The 11,050-nt window shown below is 38.1% G+C and overlaps 2 protein-coding genes across 16 annotated transcripts in view; both read right to left on the bottom strand.

Moving 5' to 3' along the window:
* The window catches only part of mapk8ip3 (mitogen-activated protein kinase 8 interacting protein 3), a 29,054-nt gene extending 27,331 nt beyond the window's left edge, over positions 1-1,723 (bottom strand). For 6 of the 15 annotated variants that reach the window (XM_058770896.1, XM_058770904.1, XM_058770897.1 and 3 more), the window contains exon 1: positions 574-1,721. In XM_058770896.1, coding sequence (XP_058626879.1) covers positions 574-873 — 300 coding nt within the window. In that variant the 5' untranslated portion in view covers positions 874-1,721. Of the gene's footprint in view, positions 1-573 lie in introns of all 15 variants that reach the window. The other 9 variants (XM_058770906.1, XM_058770901.1, XM_058770898.1 and 6 more) reach the window with 4 other exon arrangements.
* Positions 1,724-4,953: 3,230 nt separating this feature from the next.
* Positions 4,954-10,304, bottom strand: jpt2 (Jupiter microtubule associated homolog 2). Its single transcript, XM_058771933.1, has 5 exons — positions 10,110-10,304; positions 9,185-9,336; positions 6,824-6,972; positions 6,386-6,428; positions 4,954-6,260 (listed from the first exon to the last, which is right to left on the bottom strand). Exons 1-5 carry the CDS (start codon positions 10,163-10,165, stop codon positions 6,028-6,030), a joined length of 633 nt encoding a protein of 210 aa, XP_058627916.1. The 5' UTR covers positions 10,166-10,304; the 3' UTR covers positions 4,954-6,027.
* Between the last annotated feature and the right edge of the window lie 746 nt (positions 10,305-11,050).

Below are 11,050 nucleotides of genomic sequence, written 5' to 3' on the forward strand. Positions count from 1 at the left end.
AAGATCAGTCATTGCACGTTTCTTTCAGTTGAAACAGCTCAGAATTACATTTTAGCCTGGGGCTAGGTTTAAGTCTGTGAAACCAGGGGAGAGAGTTACAACTTATATTTATATACATTTTATGTCTGTTATACTGCCATCAAAACCTAATTGATTTACAAGCTATCAGAATTTAATCTTACATTTTGGCCATATAAATAACAGCACTGTTACTAAGATTGTTGATCTGTTACTGATACTAAGATTGAGCACCATATCTTCACTACTAAATTGGCTATAAAAGCCTAAAGTATTGAATATGATACAAAACATAACACATATGTAAATATATACATATATAAGATATTATGCATCATGGAAGCGCATATATATATATATATATGTTCTGTAGGCGGTTCCATTTCAACAAAACAGATTTGTCTCAGGCTTTACAGGGTTAAAGAGCCATGCAGTGTCAGTGTTTACAGGGCTCTTGTAAATGTTTACAGACCCCGTTATGATCAAATAATAAAATCCTCTCGTGTACGAGGAGAATGAAAGGGTGTGTGATGAAATGATAACACTGGAGTTTACCTCCTCCGCCTGTTTGCGCAGCGCTTTCTCCCGTTCATACTGCGTGATGAGCTGCTCGTTGTCCTCCTTGAGGAGCTCCAGCTCCACCTCATGCTCCTGGTTCTCCGTTAACACCGAGTCGAGGTTCTCCAGGACGTTGACCACCAGCGGCATCAGCTCCTTCACCACCTCCTCGTCGTAGCTCTTGATGAGGCGCTCAAACTCGCGGTAAATGCTGCTGGCCAGGCCCGACACCCGCTCTGACATGACGGACACGGCCCCGTAGTCATCCTGGTACACCACCTCGTCCAGCTCCATCATCCTGGCGGCGTTTGGTCGGAGCTCGTTACTAGAGAAAGAGTAAATAACACACCGGCGACGCGAATCGAAATGGCGAAACGGCGAAACGGCTTCTAAGAGTTGATGACAATGTCATCAGGTGCACATGATGCCGCTTCGCTCCACGGCCCGGTTGACCGTTTAATATTCAGTGTTTGTCGATCAGACGGAGCGCTCGGGAGGGGACGAGCCCTCTTCGCCGCCGGTGCTCCTGCGCCAGTGTCGGCGGCTCGATCACACGCGCCTCGCCGCTGCTGCTCGACGATCCTCCGGCTGCGTCCGTCTCATCGCTGCGCTGGAGCCAAACCCATATCGCATCGCATCACGCCCAGCGAGCGTCTGTCAGACGATGCACCTGCCTCTCAACAGCCGCAGCTCGCGAGCCCAGCCATTACAGACAAATCACCCGAGTATAAATAAATAAATACGCGAATAAATAGCTACCGTGCGATGTGCCTATGGGTTTGCGTTGTCATTGACAATCGGAGCGTTATGTGAGACTGATCATATTTGGCGTTACCGATGAATCCGGTGGCTCGTGATGCTGTTTCCGTCGGTGACTCCCGCAGACTGACGGTGGTGATGGTGGAGGGGCCAGCTGACGTCACAGCGCCATGTCCCGTCGCTGCTGTGCTCCCACAAACATTAACGACGTGAATCATGCTATTTAATGCATCCTATGCCGTGAACAAGTATTACACGCAAACATTAGTGCATTGATTAATACATAATCCTTCTTTGATTTGAGTGTTTTTTTTTAATCGAGCACTATGTGTAAACAGAAGCCGGTAAATCAGGGGAATCACACATGTGAGGTCACTTTCCCCGGTTGGAGATAATCGGTTTAAAGCATCACAGAAACAATTTTCTTTAGAGCCGACCGCAAAAGTTCTTGCCAAACCCATCACAGATTGCATCATGTTGCTCTCTAGCCCCCCCGCGTCTTCAAATGGGATTGCGATTAACGGAATTGGCAGTGTGTGGCACAGTCTGCAGCACAATTTATTCAGAAAGTAACTGTACATTTTAATTAAATTCCTGTGTTAAGTGTTTGCGAAAAGTTTGTTATTTGCATTTCTGTACTGATTCTTGAACAAAACTCATAAAACTATCACAATCATATATCAATACTTCATGTAGAATACCAATTTGATTTAAAAAATAAAAGAAACATTATAACTCTCCTAACAAAATTTAAACGTAAAGGGCATTTATTTAGCCCTCTTGTGGTCTTTGATGGTCATTTTAGACTAACTTTATTTTATTTTACAAGAATGGAACACAACTTAGTGAATTTTGTGGCACTTGTTGTATGAACACACAATACAAAACAGTTAGAAAATGTTAAATGGTTCTAAAAATGGCCCCTATGAGAAATAAATAGGAAATGTCCAAAATATCTAAATGCAAAATATAATTAAATTATGCCTGAAAATGTCTAATAAGCATATATAGTTGCATGTGAAAGTTTGGGAACCCCTTGCAAAATCTGTGAAAATGTGAATAATTTTAACTAAATAAGAGAGGTCATACAGAATGCATGTTATTTTTTTATTTAGTACTGTCCTGAGTAAGATATTTGACATATAAGATGTTTACATGTAGCCCACTAGACAAAAAAAAAAAAAGCTGAAATTATTCAAATAACCTCCTTCAAAAGTTTGTGAACCCTTGGTTCTTAATACTGGTTACCTGGATGATCTATGACTGTTTTTTGTTTTGTGATGGTTGTTCATGAGTCCCTTGTTTGTTCTGAACAGTTAAACTGCACTGTTCTTCAGAAAAATCCTCCATGTCCTGCAGATTCTTCAGTTTTCCAGCATCTTTTGCATATTTGAACCCTTTCCAGCAGTGACTGTATGATTTTGAGATCCATCTTTTCACACCGAGGGCAACTGAGGGACTCAAACACAACTATTAAAAAAGGTTCAAACATTCACTGATGCTCCAGAAGGAAACGCGATGCATTAATCCCCGGGGGGTGAAAATGGTGCATAATTTACAGGTGCCTAATACCATGAAATCTGGTAAAAATACAAACCATTAAAGAACAAAAAATACTCAAATAATATACAGTATTATTCATTTCATTTCAGTTTTCTCTTTTGACTGCAGGAATGAGGAAATGAGGAATACCAGAGGGTAAAAAAAAATACACACAGTGCCCTGCACTAATATTGGCACCCTTGATAAATATGAGCAAAGGCAGCTATTCAGGTAAATCTGCATTGTTTATCCTTTTGATCTTTCACTCAAAAAATTCACAAAATTGTAACCTATCATTGAAGTAAAACAATTGAAAGTTGGGAGAAAATCTCATGATGAAATAAATGTTTTTCTCCAATGAATGTTGGCCACAATTATTGGCACCCCTAGAAATTCTTATGAGTAAAATATCTCTGAAGTATATTCCCATTCATATTTACATTCTTTAGCACACCAGGGTGATTATGAACATGAAATTATCCAGCCATGGCTTCCTGTTACACAGGATTATAAATACAGTATGAGGAACACAAAGCCTAAATTCCCTTAATCATCCATCACAATGAGAAAAAACAAAGAATATATTTCTGATGTGCTGCAAAAGATAATTGAGCTTCACAAATTAGTGAAGTGGCTTTAAGAAAATAGCAAAATCATTGAAAATTCCCATTTCCACCATCAGGACAATAATTAATAATTTCCAATCAACATAAAATGTTATGAAACTGCCTGGAAGAGGACGTGTGTCTATATCGTCCTAATGCACGGTGAGAAGGAGAGTTTGAGTGGCTAAAGACTCTCCAAGGACCACAGCTGGAGAATTACAGAAAATAGTTGAGTCTCGGGGTCAGAAAACCTTGTTTGGGAGGGTTTCAAGAAAAATTCTCCTCGCTCATCCAAAAACAAACTCCAGCATATTCAGTTATCAAACACGACTGGAACTTCAAATGGGACTGACTTCTATGGTCAGATGAAACTAAAAAATGAGCTTTTTATCAGCAAACACTCAAGATGGGTTTGGTGAACACAGGGATAAAAAGTACCCCATGAGTACAATGAAATATACTGCTGTATTTTTGATGTTGTGGGCCTATATTTCTGCTGGAGGTCCTGGACATCTTGTTTAGACACATGGCATCATGCTTTCTATCAAATACCAACAGATAAAAAAAATCAATAAATGACTGACTCTGTTAGAAATCTTATAATGGGCCATGTTTGGATCTTCCAACCGGACAATAATCCAAACACAAACCTCAAAAACAACACAAAAATGGGTCACTGAGCACAAAACCAAGCTTCTGCTGGCCATTCCAGTCCTCTGATCTGAACCCTGTAGAAAATGAGTGGTGAACTGAAGAGAAGAAGCACCAACATGGAGCTGGGAATCTAAAGGGTCTGGAGTGATTCTGGATGAAGGAATGGTCTCTGATCTCTTATCAGGCGTTCTCCAAACTCTTCAGGCATTATAGGAGAAAACTCAGAGCTGTTATCTCGAGAAAAGGACGTTGCAATAATTGGGTGCCAATAATTGTGGCCAATATGAACTAGAGAAAGCATTTATTTTACAATGAGATTTTCGCCCCACTTTCAATTGTTTTACTTCAATGATAGGTTGGAATTTTGTGAATTTTTTGAACAAAAGATAAAAAGGATAAACAATGCAAATTTATTTTCACAGCCGCCTTTGCTCATATTTACCAAGGGTGCCAATATTAGTGGAGGGCACTGTATACCAATATCAAATTCAGCCTCCACCCTGAAGGCCCTCTTTCCATATTTTACCTGATATGAAATAAGTAGGTTTAAATAGATCCTTATACATTTACAAATATTGTAGATGGCAAGTATAAATTAATTTTGTATCTGACAGTGATGACACTGAAAAATTAGACCAAGACTTTGCACAAAGAACATGAACTAAAATTAATTCAGAGTTACATAAACCAGTTAAGTTGTAATTATTTAGTCCATTCTGTACTCAAGAATCGCGGATACCTCCTACCTTGAACAATATTGACTTGACTCAGTAACCTAAAAAAAAAAAAAAAAAATCAGCAAGCACATGCACGCAAGTAACTTTTCAAATGAAGATTTTTGTTAGTTTATTTCAAGCAACATGGTAAAACATCCTTTTATTGTCATGGAAAAAAATAAGCAATACAAAACGGCATACAAATGAACAATACAGAGGTGTATTGTATGAAACAGGCCTCTGTGACATCACCGCAGCCAGTTACATTGCCAAGCAACCACTGAAGTATTTTGGGCAGGGATGGCACCAGTGATGCGGGAAATGCCCACACACACACACACACACACTCACAGACGTATCATATTTGACCTTCCAACTGCCATGTAAAGAATAAAGCAAATGGGTAATGGGAGGAAAGGCCAAATTCAACAGAAGAAGAATTAAAGATTCAATGGTGCAGCAACTCTCTTCAAGTACAGAATCAGACGATTCTCCAAGTTTAAGGGTCTCTGGTTACATTCAAATGCATGTATGGACATTTTAATAGGGTGATATGTTAAAGATGCCTGATTGTACATATTCTATTCATTGTCATACATGTGTGCTTTGGCGATCACTTACACAAAAACTGTGCATTTGGTTAGCCATCTAAACTACTACTTTTACATTTGGTTTTGTGTCTTTCTCAAATGCAAGAGCAGAGTAAAAAAAAAAAAGAGAAATGAAGTCACCTTATTGCACAAAAGAAATTGCCATCAGAACACATTCACTGGTTTTCAAAGGAAGAACTGAATACACTGATACTGAAGAGTTTGCTTTGGTGACCAACAGTGGTACCAGTTGAACACTGCATAGACTGTGCTGAGTCTCACGAGGCAAACTTGTATTTAATACATTAGCAAATTGAGAGAACAATCATATAGGAGTACAACCGTCAATGCAAACCATTTGAAAGAAAACATAACCATTCAGTTTTTGGAGTGACAGCAACAATGATTCTAATTAGATGGAAAGGAAAAAGGAAAGTAAGGAATGAATCAAAAAAGTGCAGAAGCAAAAAAGGAATGAAGAGTAACAGACTTGAGGGAAAAACAAAAACAAAAGAATGAGAAAGGATAGGTTTTAGTACAGGTTAAAAGCAGATGGAAGAAAGGAAGTGACAATGATGGCCGTGGCTAATAGAAAACCACACTGGACTTTCCACCTGGTGGGTTGATCACTTTGTTGTGAGAGCGAGGGCGGGGTCCGAGGCGTGGCTCGTGGTCCTTTTCTGTTGGTTGCTGTGTGGCTGGCTCAGATTTCTGATTGGCTGCGGGTGCAGGGGCTGCTGGCTCTTTTTCAGGCGTTGGTTGAGGGGGCACTGGCTCCGCCTTCACTACCTCAACTACAGTCTTCTTAGGCACTGGGGCTGCAAGAGAGAGAAAAATGGTGGGAGAGGGAACTGCCTGCCAACAATAAACACTGAGGTGAAACAAACTGGGGCATGAAGAACAGATGACTAATGTTTAGTAAATCAGTTTTTTTTTTTTTTACCTGGTGGATCTGGAGTAGCAGGTACACCCACACTTAAATTATCCTACAGAGAATAAAAGGGCAGTTGAAATGAGAGTTTTGTGGGAAGCATGATAAAAAATAATTATGAATTTTGTTGAGTCACATACACTCCCGTTTAAACATTTAGGGTTGGTAGATTTTTTTTAAAAATGTTTTTGAAAGAACGCTCACCAAGGTTGCATTTATTTGATCAGAAATAAAAAAAATAAATAAAAAAGTAATATTGCGAAATGTTACAATTTAAAATTACTTTCTCTTTAAAATATTCTAAAATGTAATTTATTACTCTGATGGCAAAGCTGCTTTTTCAGAATCATTACTCCAGTGTTCAGTGTCACATGATCCTTCAGAAATCATTCTATGATGATTTGCTGCTCTAGAAAAAATACAAGGTGTAGGCTAATGGGTTTGGTCTACCTTTGGTTTGTTGGGATGCTGAATTTTCACAGAAGGTGGGGTCGACTCTGCACCCCCAAAGATGTTACTGGCTGCTCCACCAGAGGGAACTTGCTTTCTCCGAGTCGAAGGAGCCCCTGGCTCCCCAAATATCCCACTGCTCTTTCCACCTGAGACAATAACAGACACATAAATCAGAGTTTGTTGAGATATACCAATGCTAGTACACATGATGCACATTCCTAAAAATTAACATGCATACATTCTTAGACCTTTTATATATATATATATATATATATATATATATATATATATATATATATATATATATATATATATATATATAGTTGTGTTCATTTAGCAAGTGACAAAATGCAGATTAAAGGTTCCTTTTGTAGCTGCTTAAATTTTAGAGCAAGAGGGCAGTTTTTATTGCAAACAATTATATTATCAACTAGACAACCATATATGCTAAACAATCTATTAGCTTTGCAGCACTGTTCCTTTAATGCCATTAAGATAGTTATAATTTTTATTGTGTTATGTTTTTCATATAAAGCTCTGGAAAAGATTAAGAGACCACTCGCAATTTTTCTTAAATCAGCATCTCTACATGTATGGCAGCCGTTCCATTACAGTGTCAGTTGAATTCCAACATCCTTAAAATTTCCAAGACAGCAGTTCATAAGAGCAAGGTCAAGCTGCAGACACTGGGGACAACAAAGCTACAGATGGACAGAAAGCACTGATCGGGATGACCGCCAACTCTTTCGAATGTCAACACTTTGCCCAACACCTGGTCGTCTAATGGTTAGACAGAGACCCAGGGAGGCCTACAAGCCACCCACTGTGAAATTTGGTGGAGGATCGGTGATTTTCTGCTTCAGCAAAGCTGGAATAATATAATTGTCTACAATTGTCTTTGTGAAGGGCACATGAATCAAGCCACGTACAAGGTTGTCCTGGAAGAAAACTTGCTTCTTTCTGCTCTGACGATGTTCCTCAACTCTGAGGATTGGTGTTTCCAGCAGGACAATGCTTCATGCCACATGGCCAGGTCAAAAAAGCTGTGGATGGAGCCAGGACCACCAGATCAAGACCCTGTCACGGCCAACCCAATCTCCAGACCTGAACCCCATTAAACACCTATTAAATCAACCAACAGCAATGTGAAAGACTGGTAGAGAGCATGCCAAGACGCATGAAAGCTGTGATTGAAAATCAGGGTCAATGATTTCTGGACACCTCCAAGTTAAAACGTTAGTATTGTGTTGTTTAAAAATAAGTATGAACTTGTTTTCTTTGCATTATATGAAGTCTGAAAACACTGCATGTTTTTGTTATTTTGACCAGTTGTCATTTTCTGCAAGTGAATGCTGTAAATTATAATGTTTATTTGGAATTTGGGAGAAATAATGTTCATTTTACTGAAACGCATACCTATAAATAGTAAAACCAGAGAAACTGATAATTTTACAGTGGTCTCTTATTTTTTTCCAGAGCTGTATATACTACTCAAAGTTCTAATCATTTTAACATGTTTGTCTTATATATGTGCGTTTGTGTGTCTGTCTGTATAGCTTTATTATTTCAGCTTAGTTTTATTTTAGTACATCAAGTTTTTCTGATTTTATTTTATTTCAGTTAACATAAGGTTTTTTATTTTATTTTATTGGTTTAGTAGTAGTAGTAGTATTAGTAGTAGTAGTAGCTAAAGTTACCAAAAATACAAGTTATACAAATACAATAAAATAAAAATCAAACAAAATGAAAAATACATCATCGTATTAAACAATTACTTAAGTGAGCTTGGTTTTAGTTTTAATTAACGATAATAACCCTGCTTTGCCAGGCCATTTGGTCATTTCTAAAACCGTAGTAATGGTACCACAGTGACATAGTCAGTTTCTTCCTGACCAATTATAAAACACCACGTATGTCAGTGAAAGAAAAAAAAAAAACAGAGACATTCTCAGCACCTGCTCCCTCAGGGCAAAGCATGCAAACAGCATGAGATATTATTACTAATCAAACAGAAGAGGACCACTTAACCCAGTACTTAAAGCCTCGAAATTAGAGCACTTTAAACTTCAGATCAATACTTGGCCTGTGACAGAGCTGCTAGTGTTTTATCACTATGACCCTTCACCTTCTCTAGATGTCTAATTTCATGAGTTCAATCGGTTTATGATCTTACAAAGTTAACTGACTGGATAGACAGACTGAGGTAGAGGTTTTGATGTTGCTTTTAGTGACACGATAACATGCAAAGTACCCCTGTTTGCATAGCGGAAGAGAGAGTCTCGAACACATAGTGGTGATATTCACTCACAGAGTGCAAGAGGCCCCAGACAGAAAACACTGTGTCTGCTGAAAGCTCACCTGGGGGATTGGAGCGTCTGGCACTCCCCTGGGTCTCTTCTGGAGGTGCAAAAATAGAGGACGACATTTTGTTTGGCCGTCTGGAGGCAGAAGCGTCTTCTTCATAACCACCGAAGAGATTGCTTGCCCCTCCACCTGGAGGTCTTAGTACCCTACAGACAACATACAGATATGTACATGAATTCACACTACTATTATACATTACATCTCATTACTGAATTTTGCAGATCAATAAAATGACCTAAAACTACAGCGCCACCATATCTGTGAGGCGGAACATCGCAACTGCAGTTATAAGTTTAGGCGGTCAGGCTTTTATGGGCCACCAAGTATTACCTAACGGAAAAAGCTGAATTTTAATAATAACTCGTGGATTTCTTTACGAAAGTTAAAGCTCTGCACAATAAACAAAACTAAAACCTGCGGTATACTTTCGTTTCTTATCAACAACACTTTAAGGAAATGCGCCTACTTCAAAGTCTGCATCGTGCACAAATTCATAATTACTCATAAACTCACATTTATTTTAAAAGGTAGCCATCATTTCAACGTAGAAATACATTTATGATTAAAAGTAAAACGTCTACGTAGCTCACAAAACCTCTCTTTGAGCCTCGACACATTTGACGCTAACGGCTAACAAATAATATTGACCACATTAAAATCACAGTTAGCAATATCACATTTTAACATCATACACTCCACAGCACTTCATAGACACAGTTAAACCCAGTACTTTGACCTCACAGTGTAAATGTAATACAAGTTTGGCCGCTTCACTAATAAGAGTTAGCATGTAGCGCTTAGCCATGCTAAAGTTCCTCTTTCATCATTGCCGACTCAGATAAACACATGTAAGTGTCAACTCCAAACCAACTACAAACACCGGTCTGCTCCAGATAAACTGTCAGCACACGGCTCGTACCTTGAACTTGGTTTGCCATTACTATCAAGTCCCTGAAACATATTCGTTGAAGTCATGGTTGCTTGTCTCGCTCGGTCTGCTGCGACGTGACCCAGTAACTTCAACAACAGTCCTGCCACACCGCTGAACTGCAAGACTATGCCAAAAAAAAATCGTGAAGTCTGACCGACCACGCCCAGAGAGGCTTGCACAGCTCATATGCATTTAGGGCAGAGCTGCAAATATGATTATGTGAATGGCTCTCTTAGAAATCAATCCGATTGAAGTAGAATTCTATTGGCTGTAAGGTTAATATGGCCAGCAGAGTCTGTAGAGTCGGATGTTGATTGGTTAACTAAATGCACTTACCTCCTAAGTAGGCTTGACTGCAGCCTCAATTATTACACAGGTCTTAAAAATTACGTGAAGTGATAAGGACAATATTTTTTTATTTTATTTGTTTATTCAGTGTGATTTTAAAATTAAAATAAAATAGCAAAAAAAAAAAATATATATATATATATATATCGTTTTGTTTCTCTATTATAGAATGATTATTATGAATGTATCAGTCGGTGAGGACTTAAAGTTGAACTTATGTTAGCCTATATTGTTTTGTTAATGATGAAATGCAAAATAAAAAAAAGAAAAACTAAATTATAAAATATGGGGAAAAAAATCACATAGAGAAAATAAGATATAAATTATATATATATATATTATTTGTCATGATAAATTGCGATTTATTTATTTTTTAAACAAGGCACGTGTTTTTTACTATAGTTATATTTTATATTCGTAGGCATAAATTTATCAAACAAGACAAGAAGGTATTTTTCTGTATAATTTCTGGAAATTCTATCATGATGTACAGTCTTGTGCTTTGTTTGTTCTTGTTTGAAAAAAATGTATACACATTATAAAATATTTATTGTATTTAATTAAACAATAATAATACAAAT

Source organism: Onychostoma macrolepis, chromosome 03, assembly GCF_012432095.1.
Source record: "Onychostoma macrolepis isolate SWU-2019 chromosome 03, ASM1243209v1, whole genome shotgun sequence".
Lineage (NCBI taxonomy): Eukaryota > Metazoa > Chordata > Actinopteri > Cypriniformes > Cyprinidae > Onychostoma > Onychostoma macrolepis.